General features: G+C 42.8%; 1 protein-coding gene across 2 annotated transcripts; it reads right to left on the minus strand.

Moving 5' to 3' along the window:
* Positions 1 to 4988: 4988 nt before the first annotated feature.
* rpusd1 (RNA pseudouridine synthase domain containing 1) lies at positions 4989 to 13443 on the minus strand. 2 transcript variants are annotated; one of them, XM_056288327.1, is made up of 6 exons: positions 13325 to 13443; positions 10480 to 10703; positions 8265 to 8388; positions 7867 to 7933; positions 7341 to 7442; positions 4989 to 5772 (listed from the first exon to the last, which is right to left on the minus strand). In XM_056288327.1, exons 2-6 carry the CDS (start codon positions 10668 to 10670, stop codon positions 5360 to 5362), a joined length of 897 nt encoding a protein of 298 aa, XP_056144302.1. In that variant the 5' UTR covers positions 10671 to 10703; positions 13325 to 13443; the 3' UTR covers positions 4989 to 5359. The 2 variants fall into 2 exon arrangements, with proteins under 2 accessions (XP_056144302.1, XP_056144301.1); XM_056288326.1 differs by having other exon boundaries at positions 7831 to 7933.
* Between the last annotated feature and the right edge of the window lie 4443 nt (positions 13444 to 17886).

Genomic DNA, 17886 nt, shown 5'->3' on the forward strand with positions numbered 1-17886 from the left:
TGAACCTTGCCCCATCCTTGTGTAACCCCTACCATGTAGGTGGAGCCTGGGTTCTGCTTTCAATAAGTGGCGCTATTACCTGAAGTAATACACTGTTTAAATTGTTACCAAGTGTTTCTTAATTCGTTACTTAGATTATAACTATTGGTGATGCCTCCATTAACTGCCTGGAAGTAGTTTGAATATGACTTCCTTTTAAACCTTTAATGTATTTATATTTTAATACCACTATGAATTGTCTATTCTAAATGTCTATGATGCAACACATTTGCTTTAAATTCAAATATACCAAAAGGTAGGTATTTATTAACCAGATGTTAATGTAAAATATTTGTAGTTTGCAATTATCAACAGTCAATAATAATAATAATAATAATAGACAATGTTACAATATGTATAAATCAATGGCTCAAAGCCTGTTCCAATTCTATTCAATAATAATGAATACTTCCAATAAAACTCTGTTGTCAACTCAATCAATGTAAAGACAAATTGTACATATACCAATAAAACCAAATAAAACTGTGGGCCCACACTCACACACACACACTCTCACACAATGTAGCGCAGTCCAAGTGTAACGTTAGAGTGTAACGTTACCATTGCAGACCCGACATTGCTTGTGAGCGGTGAGGCCTTAAAACTGTAATTGGCCGCTTCGCTTGTTTCTGGACACTAGCATAAACAAAATAGAACGTGCTTAATTTCAGTACTCATGTATCCGTGGAAATGGAGTGGGGAAGAGCGGGCTGAAGAGAGCCGAAGAGAGGCGAAGAGAGGCAGAGATGTGGGTGGGGGGTCAAGCGCTCTGCTGCGAGCGCAGGAGAATGAGCGAGGGCGCGAAGAAACCACCGGACAGTCACAGGCACACCAGGGGAAGGAAACGGTCTCCGCAGTCGTCCAACGGAGAGCTTTCCTGGTCCTTGGTCTCTCCCCTTCGACTATGTCCAAATCCTCTTTTACATCCAGTTAGTACATACATTCCACGGATAACGCTCTGTTGATCCCGACGTTATGTACAAACAGCTCACAATACAGAATAGCAGCTTTCTTCAGCAGTGTCCTCAAGCATTCTCATTCTTTACCTCACGCGACCTAACTCGTAGTACTAAGTCCCGCCCCTCTATCTCAGCATACATTTTGGTTGGCTAAATATTACAGACGTACCAATGAAAGAAAAGAAAGGAATGAATGACATTTAACATCAGTTAGGCTGTAAACCTAACAACCAAGCTAGCAACACGTACTGTATATTGTACACATCAAATAAACCAGGCTCACGAATGAACTCACGTTAGAGCCTGTAAGTTGTACATATTGTAGCGAATTCGGGGGGACAACGCAACCACAGGAACTGTCGCGGCCGGGAGCCGAACCTGTATCGCCCGCACCGCAGGAGACATCGTTAACCGCTAGACTAAAGGGTTAGACTCGCCAGCCAGCGGCCAACGTGTCTTCTTATCCATGCACGTTACAATAATCATAATTTATAACCATTGTAAATAAACGTGTACATAACCATGAAATGAACGGTAGCTTATTTATTGAATGTACTGTAATCTTATTTATTCATTTAACTTATTCTGTTTTAAGCTATTCATTAAATGCTCATAGCTCACTTTATCCACTGGGCTACACTTGCTTGTGAACGACTGAGCCTTTCGGGGATGCCCCTTTTATACCCAATCATGACACTCCCGTTTCCAATTAACCTGTTCACCTGTGGAATGTTCCAAACAGGTGTTTTTTGAGCATTCCCCAACGTTCCCAGTCTTTTGTTGCCCCTGTCCCAGCTTTTTTGGAACGTGTTGCAGGCGCATCAAATTCAAAATGAGTGAATATTTGCAAAAAACGATAGTTTAACAGTTTGAACATTAAATATCTTGTGTTTGTATTCTCATCATTGTATTCTGTTTTTATTCACGTTTTACACAACGTCCCAACTTCATTGGAATTGGGGTTTGTAGGAGTGGTGCAGGATGTGTATGAAGGAAGTGTGACAATGGTGAGGTGTGCGGTTGGAATAACAGATGGGTTCAAGGTGGATGTGGGATTACATCAAGGATCGGCTCTGAGCCCTTTCTTGTTTGCAATGGTGATGGACAGGTTGACGGATGAGATCAGGCAGGAGTCTCCGTGGACTATGATGTTTGTGGATGACATTGTGATCTGTAGTGAGAGTAGGGTGCAGGTTGAGGAGAGCCTGGAGAGGTGGAGGTATGCACTGGAGAGAAGAGGAATAAAAGTGAGTAGGAGCAAGACAGAATACCTATGCGTGAATGAGAGGGAGGACAGTGGAATGGTGAGGATGCAAGGAGTGGAGGTGATGGAGACGTATGAGTTTAAATACTTGGGGTCAACTGTCCAAAGTAATGGGGAGTGCAGAAGAGAGGTGAAGAAGAGAGTGCAGGCAGGGTGGAGTGGGTGGAGAAGAGTGTCAGGAGTGATTTGAGACAGAAGGGTACCAGCAAGAGTTAAAGGGAAGGTTTACAAGATGGTAGTGAGACCAGCTATGTTGTATGGTTTGGAGACAGTGGCACTGATGAAAAGACAGGAGGTGGAGCTGGAGATGGCAGAGTTGAAGATGCTAAGATTTTCACTGGGAGTGACAAAGAAGGACAGGATTAGGAACGATTATATTAGAGGGACTGCTCAAGTTGGACGGTTTGGAGACAAAGCAAGAGAGACAAGATTGTGATGGCTTGGACATGTGTAGAGGAGAGATTCTGGGTATATTGGGAGAAGGATGCTGAATATGGAGCTGCCAGGGACAATGTCCCCATCCACAGGGCACGAAGGGTCTCTGAATGGCTTGATGAGTATGAAAATGATATAAATCATATGCTATGGCCTTCACAGTCACCAGATCTCAACCCAGTTGAACACCTATGGGAGATTTTGGACCAACATGTTAGACAGCGCTCTCCATCACCATCATCAAAACACCAAATGAGGGAATCTCTTTTGGAAGAACAGTGTTCATCCCTCCAGTAGAGTTCAGACACTTGTAGAATCCTTTTTTCCTTGGTCTGTATATTTGATATTTGAACTACTTTGGTTCTCCTTGCCCACTATGTCCTGTTGTCAAGTCCGCCTTGGTGTTTATATGTTTTGTCTTTGTGTGAGAGTTTTTATACTGGCTGCAAACTAATTTCCCTGCAAGGGACAATAAAGATACTTTGACTTTATGACAAGGAGCATTGAAGCTGTTCTGGAGGCTCATGGTGGCCCAACACCTCACTAAGACACTTTATGTTGGTTTTTCTTTAATTTTAATGTCTGACCCATGTAATGTTTGTATATATATATATATATATATATATATATATATCGATCAGCCAAAACATTAAAATCACCTGCCTGATATTGTGTAGGTTCCCCTCGTACCACCCAAACAGCTCTGACCCATCGAGGCATGGACTCCACAAGACCCCTGTAGGTGTCCTCTGGTATCTGGCACCAAGACTTTAGCAGCAGATCCTTTAAGTCTTGTAAGTTGTGAGGTGGGGCCTCCATGGATCGAGACTGTTTTTCCAGCACATCGCACAGAAGCTCGATCAGATTGAGATCTGAGGAATTTGGAGGCCAAGGCAACACCTTGAACTCTTTGTCATGTTCCTCAAACTATTCCTGAATGATTTTTGCAGTGTGGCAGGGCACATTATCCTGCTGAAAGAGGCCACTGCCATCAGGGAATACCGTTGCCATGAAGGGGTATACCTGGTCTGTATCAATATTTAGTTAGGTAGTATGTGTTAAAATAACATCCACATGAATGCCAGGACCCAAGGTTTCCCAGCAGAACATTGCCCAGAGCATCACACTGCCTCCGCCAGTTTGCCTTCTTCCCATAGTGCATCCTGGTGCCATTTCTTCCCCTGGTAAACAACGCACCCGTATCCGGCCGTCCACATGATGTAAATGAAAACATGATTTATCAGACAGGCCACCTTCTTCCATTGCTCCATGTTCCAGTTCTGATGTTTACATACCCATTGTAGGTGCTTTCAGGCGGTGGATAGGGGTCATCATGGGCATTCTGACCAGTCTGCGGCTATGCAGCCCCATACACAACAAGCTGTGATGCACTGTGTTCTGACACCTGTTTATCATAGCCAGCATTTACTTTTTCAGCAATTTGAGCTACAGTAGCTTTTGTGTGGGCTCAGACCAGATGGACTAGTCTTTGCTCCCCATGCGCATCAATGAGCCTTGACCACCCACGAACCTGTCGCCGGTTCACCGGTTGTCCTTCCTTGGACCACTTTTGGTAGGTACTGACCACTGCGTACTGGGAACACCCCACAAGACCTGCCATTTTGGAGATACTGTGAACCAATTGACCTTTCGCAAAGTACCGCCCCACAACGGTGCTTGTCCAATCCTACCTTAGCAACGGTCCGTCAAGCTTTCAAACACAACAAAATGCTGAAACGGTGTGCCTATGGGATCTGCAAATCGGATACTAGATATCTGGAAAATTTGGAGGGGGTGTAATTTTCTTTCCCTTCCCGAAACCCAGAACGCAAGAAGCAATATGTCGGCAATAGATTTTGCAATATAGCAGACCCCATGGCCAGCTTAATCCATCCAAAATCAACAAAAATACCTGTCTGCTCCAAGCTAAGCTTGCTACTAGCTATTATTGATAGCTAATACAGCTAACGTATTATTACTGTTACTTTTACCCACACAATGCGCTGATTTCTTCCTTCATGTTTTGGTGTTTTCCGGCTACTTCCTGGATAGTTCTGAAATGCTTGACGGGCAGTAACTAAGGGGGGCGGGACTTTGCGAAAGGTCAATTGTCTAGCCGTCACAATTTGGCCCTTGTCAGTCGCTCAGATCCTTACGGTTGTCAATTTTTTCTGCTTCCAACACATCAACTTCAAGAACTCAGTTTACTTCCTGCCTAATATATCCCACCCCTTGACAGGTGCCACTGTAATGACATAATAAATCATAATCATAATCACTTACTTGCCACTTACTTGTCAGTGGTTTTAATGTTTTGGCATATACACAGACGCACAGACACAGCAGAATGGAGCAGAAAAATTACAGACATGTTCCATAAGGAATAATAACAATAAATAAAATTTTTAACATTTTCATCATCAAATGTGATTTTTCATAGCAGCATTTAAAAGCAATTGTTTTCACCAACTTTAACTTTTCTAAATGATATACGAATGTATTGAGGCACTGTGTAGCTCCCAAGTGTTCCCTGTGTCGGTGTGCAAGAGTAAACCAGGGTGACGTTGAAAAGTGACCACTGACAAGTTGCTAACATTTGATAAATAACTGTTAAAAATAAACTGCAATGAATACAAATCAAAACGTTTCACACCAAGTCACATCAGTCCCCAGCCCATTCACTCAGCCACTCCTGACAAGGTCTCCTCTGCTCCTCACTCTCTTCCTCAAACTTGTGTCCCCTTCTCTCCTTCCTCCTCTCCTCCCTTTCCCGCTTCTCCCTTTCCTCCTCCTCCCTTTTCTCTTTCTCCTCTTCCACCTTACGCTCCAGCAGGGCCTCCACAGTGGCCTCCAGTGTCCGTATTGTGCATTGCGGGACCCACTTGCGGTCCACCGTGGGAAGAAAGGGGTCTCCTGCAAACACAAACAGGGGCTGGGGCTCCAGGGGAAGGTGTAGGAGGTGAGCGTGCAGCATCATGCGGTAGGGAGCGTCGTCCTCTCCCAAGCTGTAGGTAAAGTCTCCAACGATAGGGTGGCCCATTGCACTGCAGTGGACCCTTAACTGGTGGGTCCGACCTGAAGGGGGGGGGCAGGAAGCAAGTGGGGGGGAATACACATTCAAGAAAATGAATGTGTTTTTGATACGTGAACATTAGTAGAGAGAGAGAGAGAGAGAGAGAGAGAGAGCGATATTTTCCATCCATTACTCTAAGTTCACCTGTTCCATGTTACAATAGATAATTGGAAAACTCCATCTTAAAATGAACACTAACTGAACAGTTGATTGAAACCAGTCTAACTTAGAAGCAGTGATCCCTAAATGAGATGTAGTAGGATTTTTACCTTCATCTCATTTAGGGATCACTTAGTAATGGGATCACCTATCCTTAGTTTGTTTGACTACCTCGTAAGGTTATGGACCAGCAGCTGTTGTGAGCAAATAAAGTGCCACCCGGTCTCAACCACAATTGACAACCCCCGTGTCCGGTGCTTTTTTCTCTCTCTGCACAATACCCCACTACACACAAAGAAACACAACGCAGAGTCCCAGGGTGTGGGTTACATCTACATTCTCAATAGGTATAAAGATGTGCTAAAGTGATAAACACCTAATCTAGTTATTTACCAACTAACTTGAAGCCACCCCAGTGTCTTAGGGGTTTAGTGTCCAACCACACCTTCTCTGCGACAGGCTCGCACTGGACATGGAGGCGCCGCAAAGCATAAATTCATACTCGTGCAGGAGCTCGGTTGTTCATGCCAGAAGCGCATTTCTCAGCACTGGTTAGATGCAAATCCTCTCTCTCTCTCTCTCTCTCTAGATTAAATGCACAAAAGATAATTCTCTCTGTCTGTCCACTTGTGTGTGTGTGTGTGTCTACTCATCTCTCTCGCTCTCTGCTTCAGCAGAACAGCGAGGAGAGGGGCAGGAAAATCAAGCCAAACAAGGGTTTGCAAGCATGGGATGCATATTTTATCATTTAGCAGAATCAGATAATTTATCATTTACAATAGATTATCAGTGTGTTTTCTTGACAGATTTGTTCATGGCGTGTGGAGAATATAGACCAGAACTAACCTAAACTATCACTGCAGACTGAGAGCCAGCCTGTCTGAACAGCCCAACTGGTTAACATGAGCGCCGAAAGGAAGCGGGCAGTGCTTCGTGCAGCTTCTGCATCCAGTATGAACCTGGCCTTAGGATGGTTGCGCATTGCAGAGTATGGCAGAACATCAAGTTTTTGCAAAACAGAGGCACAGGTACAACTGCCTACAGCTACAGTATACAGAGATGCATATTTTTTCTTTATGCTCAGTGTTAAATTGATATTAGTTATGCGCTCTAAACAAACAAACCTGCTGCTGACCATGTTACTTAAAAGAGAGACTGCAAATTCATGCATGCTATTGCCCATTTGGGTTGTGCACTACAGCTGGCTGATGTAGACATTTGTTAAGACTAGGCTGCATCTCTGGTGATGGATATGTTATTTGCATTGCCTGCTGCAAGCTAAAAAGTAACTACACCTGCTCTGCTCAACCTCTTTCTCAGTCAACACCAGCTTACACTATGAGAACAATCTGTCGTTAACTGTAAATAACAGTAGTGTTTCTTTTTTTCTTTGGCATGAGTGTCCCATTACCAGTTAGTGGCTGCAGCAGCACCTTGGTGACAGGGTCTCCATCGTATGTTCCATACTCTAAAACTGTTAACTCGGTCTGACAGGGTTTAGGGTTTTCACAACCTGAGGGGGGAAGAGAGAAGAGGAAAACAGAGAGAGAAAGACACAGAAACTGAGAATGTGTCTTTGGGACAAGTCAAATCATGAGCTGGGTGTGTAAGTGTGAGGCGATATGTATAGTCTACATCCTTCACTGCACTTGTATATTCATCTCATACATTCCATGTCCTTTGCAAACAAGGCAATTCTGATTTTGATTAAAACATGGGACAAAATTAACTCTCTTACATATGTGCACACATGCACACACACTCTGAGCCAACCCCTAAAACACTGTTTCACACATAACACACACATACAAATACATACAGTATACACAAGATCAAACTCTAACTCTCAGACTCAGTTATACATATAAACACCCAAACAGAGACAACTGTGGTCCATGTACCTTCTGTTCCCTTAATACACATCATGTGAGTCTTGCCTGTCGTGGAGTTCTTCCCAATGGAGAAGTCCAGAGTTCTGATTTCCTCATTCACTGAGCCACGCACCTGAGGAAGCAAACATACTCTATAAATAAAGCTTATTGTTGTTAAAGAAGCAGCATAATTAATTTTACTTTTCTGTTACACACACACACACACACACACACATATATATATATATGTATATACACATACACAAATGTTAAGAATTAAAGTCAAGGAGTTTAAGATACAGCTTATTTTAGACTGGAAAAAAATTAAGGACAAAAATGTGGGATGTGGAATAGACAGACAGATATGTAGGCAGATAAATTCGATGACTCAAAACAGATTTACTAACATTCATTATAGTTTGATAGTGTGTGTGTGTGTGTGTGTGTGTGTGTGTATTTCACACCAGAGCAAGGTAAGCCTTAGTGACCGTTCGGTCCTTGAAGCAGCGGTAGGCCCGGCCGGCAGCGGCCTTGTTCAGGGCCACACAGAGTGCCCCGCTGGTTGAGAAATCCAGCTGGTGACAAAACCTGGTGGCATAAAAACACAGGAACTACAAGTCACTGACTGCAACTAAAACTCCGAATGAAAATTTCTCTGCTGGCAACAAAAATGGCAAATGAAATTTAAACAACTGGCGAAGGGAATTAATGTGGATTAAGTAGCATGAATAATTAGTCAGTTAAATCTGGGAGTGCTGGTCATTGACGTGAAAACTACAACCTGTCAACTGTTGTTTTGGAAAGTCTGGTTTTCCTGTCACTCTGATAAGCAACCAAACACAAGGAAAGAATTCTTATTTTATTCTTTAAAATCTATATGAAGCCTTACGGAAATGGGAAGGTGTATGTTAATGAATGTTGAATGTTAATGAATGTTGGATTTTGCCTGCCAGTGTCTGGGAAATGGAGAAGGTTATTTTCCAGCCCTTTCTGGGGAGGTTTAGCTTGGCAATCTCATAAAATGCTCGCGGATGTGAAGGTAAACACTGATGCCCTTACTGCAAGAAGAGGGACATCAACAACTTTTTATCTTTTTTTATTAGTATCAAAATACACTTATTCCACTCTTTCAGACAACTGCATTTTATAAGTTTTCAATTGTGCACAAAACCGAGGGGAGTGAAATATGATGACATACTGCAAGAAAATGGATTTAAACTCACAAAAAATTGTATTAGGATGATTTCTTCCTGTGCTACCAACCAACAGTAAAAGTCTGGTGAATTAAATATCAATAATCCAAGTCTTCCTCCATGTCACATCTGCAAACCGAGAATGATTCTACAGATGGGGTTTGAGAGGTTTTATAAACACCAAGCCTAAGAAATGCATCTTCTTGGCACAAACAAACACACAAGCATGCAGCTTGATTGATTGATAACACACACACACACACACACACACAACTACATAATTACAGTATGGTCACTCCCATATGTATGGAGTGACTGCACACTGGCTGCAAGTATATTGTCTCAGAAATGCATCATTAAAATATGACTCCTATGATCAATACTCCTTCAATCTGCTTTCGATATGGATATGTGATAACCTATTTATGCAACTGCCTGACACATGCTTTCTCCCCCCCGCCCTTTTTTTTCCTTCCCAGTGTACTTGGCCAATTACCCCACTCTCCAAGCCGTCCCGGTCGCTGCTCCACCCCCTCTGCCGATCTGAGGAGGGCTGCTGACTACCACGTCTCCTCTGATACACATGGAACCACCAGCCGATTTTTTTCACCTGACAGTGAGGAGTTTTGCCAGGGGGACGTAGTGCGTGGGAGGATCACGCTATTCCCTTCCCCCGAACAGGCACCCCAACTGACCAAGGAGGCACTAGTGCAGCGACCAGGACACATACCCACATCCGGCTTCCCACCCGCAAACACGGCCAATTGTGTCTGTAGGGATGCCCAACCAAGCCGGAGGTAACACGGGGATTTGAACCGGCGAGCCCCATGTTGGTAAGCAACAGAATAGACCGCCACGCTACCTGGATGCCCTCTCTTCTTTCTTTCGCTACACTGCTCTCTATTGTGGTCTCCTCTCTTCGCCAATGTAATATCAATTTGTTAGTGATGAGTTCTTATAACTTGTAGTGTCAAATTCCCCCCATCAAAGTGTTCACAGGTCTATTAGGGAAACAGAGAGAGGCACAGGCAGCATATTTTTCTAGGTAACATTTCTGCTGAGGGACATGAGGATATGCAATATTTCTTTACTGCAGAGCGGAGTCTGCAAAACACCATTCACCCAAACTTTTCCAACACTTCTCTACACAGCCTTGCCTTTCCTTTCTGATCTTTGGTTTCAAGTCATCCCCCCCCCCCCCCCGATGTGCATGTGCACAAACAGTTGGCTCATTTTCTCTCTGTTATTTTCCTAAAGAGGCTATCTAATTTTGATCCCACAGCCCCAAATCTGATCTCTCATTCTCTGCCTCACACATAATTAAACAATGTTTGCCTCTAAGGTGGTAGAAATATTTTACTGTCCAAATGTTCCACCATTCCCGTCATCCTAACACTCAAAAATAAGTAGTATTTAAATCATCCACATTTAACATACTTGTCAGTAAGAGCGATACTGATTTTGTAGCTTCATTCTCTCCACTCACCTGAATCCATAGTAGGTGTCGGGGTCTGCCAGGTGAGGGAAGTGATGTCTAAGTTGTGCCTGCACAGTGTTCTTCTCATACCACATCTTGCTGTCGATGCGGATGTCCCAGTGCTTGTCCACCACAATGTAGTCATCATCCTGATAAAGCACATGCAGGCTCTCCAGACTAGCAGGCTCTACAGTTGTCATTTTTATTGATGGACAGACACCCCTCACATTGCCCTGCAGACAGAATTCACATCAATTCAGTAGATTTCCCCAAAATAATTACTGTCAAAATCTTTTGGGGTAAAGATGATGAAAATCAATATTAAAATGACTCTGAGGTGGTGAAAGGGATCGGTTCAGTACAAAACTGCGATACTAAGCCTTGACAATTTCAATACTGCAGCATTTCCCCTGAATTGCAATGTTGAAGTAGAACGAACAGAAGCTGTGAAGAAGATTGATGTAATAATTTCTATATTTCTAAATGACTGAATTTGAATGAAACTTTGAATTTTTACTCGGAAGTAAACTCACATTTTAAGCTTCTGTAAACACACGGAGCTTAAAATAAATGCATTTTGTTTTTCCATTTACTTTGCATTATTGCAATTTTCCCATGGAAAATAGGTTTATAGAACATCTTTATTGAAAATCTTGTCCACGAGACTCGATGAAGCAGCAATCATTGGCAACGCTGTCTTCGGGAGGGGGGCGCAGTCGGCTTGTGTTCGTCATGTGAATGCGTCTCTGTGTGTGTCGGAAAAACAGTGGTTCGGCTTGGATTCGCCTTGTCACGAAAGTGGGGAGGCGCTTTCCTTCGAGACTGCCGGCCGGAGAGATGCAGTTGGCGAACGCATGTAATACGAGGGTGGGTGTTTGAATTAAAATAGGGATCAATTGGCCACTAAATTGGGAGAAAAAAAGGGAAAAATCAGAAATAAATTTAAAAAAAAAAAAAAAAGAAAATCTTGTCCACGCTACATAACAAGGTGATCAACCAGTAGATGAAGTTTCGCCTAAAAGTATGCTTTTTTGTGCTTTTCGGGAAAACATATCCTAATATAAATAATTGCAAGTCGAACATAAAAGGTGACTCTGTGCATGTATTGTACGATGTAGCTAAAAAAAATACACTATTAAACCTGCTCTTGCCAGCAATATTACAACTCTACGAACTACAGCGAGAGAGGAATGTCAGGAATGCGAGCTGTCACGATTGCGTTGGGAAGACATCCCCCAGACAGTTCGGCAGCTCGGACACAATTTGGCTTGACAGAGCCTTTAAAACCGTAATACCAAATCACAATATTTATATTACCATGATATTTAAAAAAATTGCAATAGATATCTAATCAGCACTGAAATATCAAATCAGGAGGGCCCTGCCTGTTTCCAGCCCTAAACACAAATATATTTTCTTTGGATTATTGCAGTTTTCACATTTCAAAATGGGAAGAAGCCTTAAAAATTATGTCACACTGAAATATTAATAAAACTGTGATATTGGAAAATCAGTATCGAAATGGCACTAAAATACAAGGCTGGATTACGGACCGGGCATGCCGGGCTAGTGCCCCGGACCACGAATGGCCCCAAAAGGTCTGGGGTATTGTGTTCGCGTATAGTAGGGATCCCCAATCATACCCTACAAGGGACGTTTGTTCCAACCTTGTGTCGCGATGCAGGGCCCAAGCTAGTCTCTATTGATATGGGGGCCTCAAGCTACAGTCTCTACTGATGCAGGGCCCCAAGCTACAAAGTCTCTATTGATGCAGGGTCCCAAACTACAGTCTCTACTGATGCAGGGCCCCAAGCTACAAAGTCTCTATTGATGTGGGGCCCCAAGCTACAGTTTCTATTGATGCGGGGTCCAAATTACAGTCACTATTGATTTATTGTGTAAAGTTAAACAATTGTGCTAGCTAGAATGCCCATACTGAAAAACAATTTAACAGATAGTTTTACTAAAATATGCCCATATTTCACTAAATTATTTGCTCTGAAACAAACATTTATTTCCTGTTGGTAAGCCATTGTAAGTGGGAAGAAGGCTTCGCAATATGTTTGCAATGCTGTGAGCTGCTATTCTCATCTCTGTTTGTTTTGATTCAAAATTGTGTTGTACTTTGTAGTCGCCTTTTTTCATTTAACAATGTTTAGTATTGTTTGCGTAGCCTGTCTGACGGGGCGGGGGGGCAATGGACGTGCGTGCCCCGGGGCCCCCTGGTGGGTTAATCCGGCCATGCTAAAATAGCATAATATCAAATCGGGAGGTACTTGCTGACTCCAAGCTCCATTGATTCTTATAACAGTTGGACGAGGAGGGGGCGGGAGCATGTTTGGAAAATACGCCACAAAAAGTGCCCTCCTGGATGCCCCTATGGTAGCTAATGCATGATAAAGTGTATTCTAGGGTGGCCCAATGTGCAAGACATCGTGATATAGTTTCCTCTAGGGTGCCTTTCCAGTCGACGAAACTTGTACTTTCTGCACACTGGTGCCCCACCTTATACTGCCGGTGCCCTTTTTATGTTTTTTCGCCTCTGCCTCTCAAATAGCCCGAGTCCGCCACTGATCTTATTATCATTACTTAAACGGAACAAGAAACTGTCAGTCTAACTAAAGTACAGTTTAACATGCATAACATTGCACATGCCAATAGAATATGACTTTACAACTCAAAAACGGCATTTCAAAATACAATGACGCTGAACTAAAACCAGATGAGCAGAGCTGTTTGTAGCATGCTAGCACGGAGACCTAACAGATAATAATAATCCCAACACAACTGCCTGATTCTCAACACGAAGAAATTACGCACTCCGACAATCGCACTATACAGTAAAGGCAGTTACCTTAACGGGGATATTCAACAGGGCGCAAAACACACACTGGTGTACACAAAACTATCAGCTGTTGATTCATGCTTCAACCGTGTTCCAGCAAGACGCATGCGCAGATCCGGTTAGCGCAGATCCGGTTTCTGAAACGACCACCCCATCTCTCTTTCTCCCTCCCCTCTCTCGCTCTCTCTCTATCTGTCTATCTATCGCTTCCGCTTCTGTTTCTTCTTCTTCTGCTTCTTCTTCTTCTTTGTCTTCTTTCGCTTCCGCTTCTTCTTCCCCTGATTTCTCTTATTGCCGCTGACAAACAACTTTCAGGTGCATTAGCGCCGCTAAATGACCAGAAGAAGGAATCGGGGAATTACTATAATAACTCAAAATCTCGAATAAATGAATAGATAAATGAAAATAAGATAGAATACAGAGAACTAAACTAAAATCATGTGTATCAGCCATGTGGAACTTAAGGAGTGAAATAAGAATTGTTGCTCTCTGTTTGGGCTATGGACATTTCAAAAGGTCAGCGAGAAAGCTATTGTTTTCTCCTCCATGCCTGTATTGAATGAACCAGGGTTATTGTCTTTGGAGTGAAATTTTCATTGAAACGTCTGCAACAGTGATGACACACATCTCTTAATGTGTACACTGTTCTCAAGCAATACAACAATCAGCCTAATGTTATCCGTCATATTCTGTTTTTGCTTATTGTAAAATGTCCTATCCTAGAACAAACAAGAGACTGAAAGGCCAGTTGGACACAGTGCTGACAGTACAGCAAGCCTTTAGGTGTCCTCTGTTCTCTTATGCAAACATGATAAAGCACTACAACATTACTGAAACATCTTCTGTACTTCCACTGATCTCCTCATCTCTCTTGTTCTATTCTATTCTATTCTACTCTATTCTATTCTATTCTATTCTATTCTCCCTGTACCCTCTTTTCTCCTCTCTCACAGCATTTCCTCCCCTAATTTCAATGCATCTGTCACACTCACTGACACATTGAAAATAATATAACATAATTTGAAAGATTGTTCTTAAAAGCAGAAACCTAATGACCATACTAAGGATTACAGGGGCTGAATTTGCAATTTTAGACATTACCGAAGCCTATGAGGGCAAAGGCTATAATTTCTTATTCAGATATTAGAATTATTGGCATTATATTTTTGAGATTCCTCTCTCTCTCCTCCCCTGACCTCTCCTTTCCACTCCTCCTCTCCCCTTATTCCTCATCTCAAACAACTGCCTCTCCTCTCCTCTTTACAAAATGTTGGTCATTCCAATATATGGCCTGGGTCACAGTATTTATTGAATTTGTCTCTGCTGCATTTCAATAAAACTCTGTTCACTCAGCCATAATTCATAACACCCATAATCTCTCACCTTGACCTCTGACACACTTCATTTGCAGGGGTCAGTACGTATTAGTGTGCATGGGCATGTGTGTGCATGGGTATGTATGTTCATGTGTGTTCGTCCTAATACGCGGCTTTTGTTTGGCACCAACACAGAGACTGTCAGAAAAAAAAGGAGACAAAATTAGAAACTAGCCAGAGATCTGAAAGGGAGAACAACTGGATATATCCATTCTTTTCTTTTTTTCAGTTGCAGAGAGGTTTTTTTTGTGCTAATAATATCTCTCAAAGCTAGGAAAACTTGGATTTTTTTGTTGTTGTTGCAATATTACCATTAGTGTGCATGCGTATGCTTGTGTGTGTACGTTTGCAAGTGATGCATCCTCCCACTGTGTGTACGTGCTGAAGAAAAGCTCAAGTCTAGTGTGTGTAGGAGTGAGTTAGCTGCCCCCCTCCACACACACAGTATCCTTATAAAGAAATATCAAAGACAATGACAGCTACAGGGAAAAGAAACTATGGTGTGTGTGTGTGTGTGTGTGTGTGTGTGTGTGTGTGTGTGTGTGTGTGTGTGTGTGTGTGTGTGTGTGTGTGTGTGTGTGTGTGTGTGTATTTATTGGTTCTTTGTTATATGGCAAGCTAACCAAGATGTTCCTTCCTATAGCCCACATTTTGGGAGTGTGTAGGAGGTGGGAAAGTCACACACACACACACACACACACACACACACACACACACACACACACACACACACACACACACACACACACACACACACACACACACTTAAACTAGAAACTAGTTTTTTTTTGTTCCAAGTTGGGCCATAAAGCCAAAACAGGAAAGCTAACAAACAAGCTGAGGGTGCCTGCACAAGGCATATCACGCATGGCATCCAGAAGGACAGTTAGGCTAACCGTTAGCATGACTAGCCCTAACTCGTGGTAATTAATGTCTGTGACCAATTAGATTGCTTGGCTGAAACTGATTGTTGAATAACATGGTACACTGTCTGCTGTTCTGCTTGGATGAAGAACATTAACATTAGGCAGCAATATCAAAAAATTTTTTTGACAGATTGTCATGTGACTAATACAAAATAAAGCTTTAACACTAAATAAATGGACAAACAAAGTTGAATCAGTTCATCTGAACACAATGTTTATGCCGCTGTGTTGTTTGTAAGGGTGGAGATACCTGCAGTCAGTTGAGACTGAAGATGCCACTTAGATGAGCGATGAAACGTTTCTCTCAGTAAAGGTTGTGTCCGGATGAACTGATTCAGCCTTCTTTGGTTTTCTTACTTGGATTATTGAGCATGCATCAAGACATAAATAGACATTTTTCATTCTTGCATAACCAGGATCCTTGCCCTAATATACACTATGTTATGCATTATGTTCACAATAAGTTGTTCATATTCTCTGAATTAAATGTTACATGCCAGCCTTAATAAACAAGACTGAATGAATCTTATTACCTCGCAGAAACAGCATTTTGAAGGTCAGTATTTTTTTTTTTAGAAAGTTATATGTCCATGTTATAGTGGAGTCTGACCTCTGGATAATCCCTGAATTCAGCCATGTATTTGTTTTCAGCTAAGAAGATAAATAAGAGAATTTATATAACAATCAACATTTCATAATCCAATCTGCTCCCCTGCCTCTGTGTGTGTGACTGTGTGCGTGCGTGAGTGTTTGTAACAGACGGAGAGACATGCAATAGAGAAGGGTGTAAATGTGTGTGTGTGTGTGTGTGTGTGTGTGTGTGTGTGTGTGTGTGTGTGTGTGTGTGTGTGTGTGTGTGTGTGTGTGTGTGTGTGTGTGTGTGTGTGTAAGATGCATCAGAAGGGGTCAGACTGGCGTGTTTGAGTGCGTCCACCAAAATCAGTGTGTGCTTGAAACTGACAGGTGTCACAGCTCCCAGGGGATTGATCCGAAGCACCTCTATGGTTATTGTTACATTTCTAGATATTGTTGCATAACATCTGGGTGAAATCCATCTCAGTGCTGATTGGCTGATTGACGGGTTTACCTGGGCACGCGCAAGGGAGCGTCACTCGTTGGCGCTTACGGAGAAAGGAAATCTCTCTCTCTCTCTCTCTCTCTCTCTCTCTCTCTCTCACACACACACACACACACACACACACACACACACTCTTCATGCAATCACACTGAACATTCACACTCCACACTGTTACCTGAACACGTTTGTGTGTGTGTGTGTCAGAGTGTTTTGCCCGGTCAGAATATGCAGGTGCACCTGAAACCGTGAGGCTCTCGTGACAGATGGCCTTCAATCATGTAACAAATGGGCAAACAGACAGAGAGGAAGAGGACGGAGGAGGAGGAAGAGGAGGAGGAGGAGGAGAGAACCTCGGACCGGACATATGGGAAGGGTCTTGCAGCTCTCACATCACTGCTTCTTAACGGCCAGCCGTTGTCCATCCTTAAGTCAGTCCTTTACATGTAACTGGAACGAGTGCAGATTTCATCGGAGGGCCCTGTCATTTTTTTTTTAAAGCAGTTTCTGGGAATTAGCACCCGCACGTGCACATTTATTTCGTTTTCCATGATTTTTTGAATCCATGTTCCCGGAGCCGACTGGTCCCCTCACGGATCTACTCCCGATGATCTCTGGACCTTTTTCCTAGATTTTAACACAGAGTCGCCGAGTTGGAACTGAGCCGATCAATCAGTTTGATAAATCGATTAGCTGATTGATCTCTTTACTCAGTGTTGTTATCTGTCCGCGGTGCCCGCTGTTCTCTGCACTCTCTGGACTCATCCCCTCTGTCCAGACTCGTGTGACTGCAGGTAGCTCAGGTGTGTTACCTGGGCAGGAGTCTTTCTTTGGGGTAAGGAGCCAATTTTCAAAAAGGTCCATATTTAAATTAAAAAAGGAACTTTAAATTCGAGAGGATTAAATTTAATCTGTAAATTATTTCATCCAACAAGCAATTAGGTTTCATATATCTTTGAAAATATTGTATGAGGAGGTGGCAGAGAAGTATGTAGGAGTGGTGCAGCATATGTATGAGGGAAGTGGGGCAGTGGTGAGGTGTGCGGGTGGAATGACAGATGGGTTCAAGGTGGAGGTGGGATTACATCAAGGATCGACTCTGAGCCCTTTCTTGTTTGCAATGGTGATGGACAGGTTGACGGACGAGATCAGGCAGGAGTCTCTCTGGACTATGATGTTTGCGGATGACATTGT

Source organism: Lampris incognitus, chromosome 10 (assembly GCF_029633865.1).
Source record: "Lampris incognitus isolate fLamInc1 chromosome 10, fLamInc1.hap2, whole genome shotgun sequence".
Taxonomy (NCBI): domain Eukaryota; kingdom Metazoa; phylum Chordata; class Actinopteri; order Lampriformes; family Lampridae; genus Lampris; species Lampris incognitus.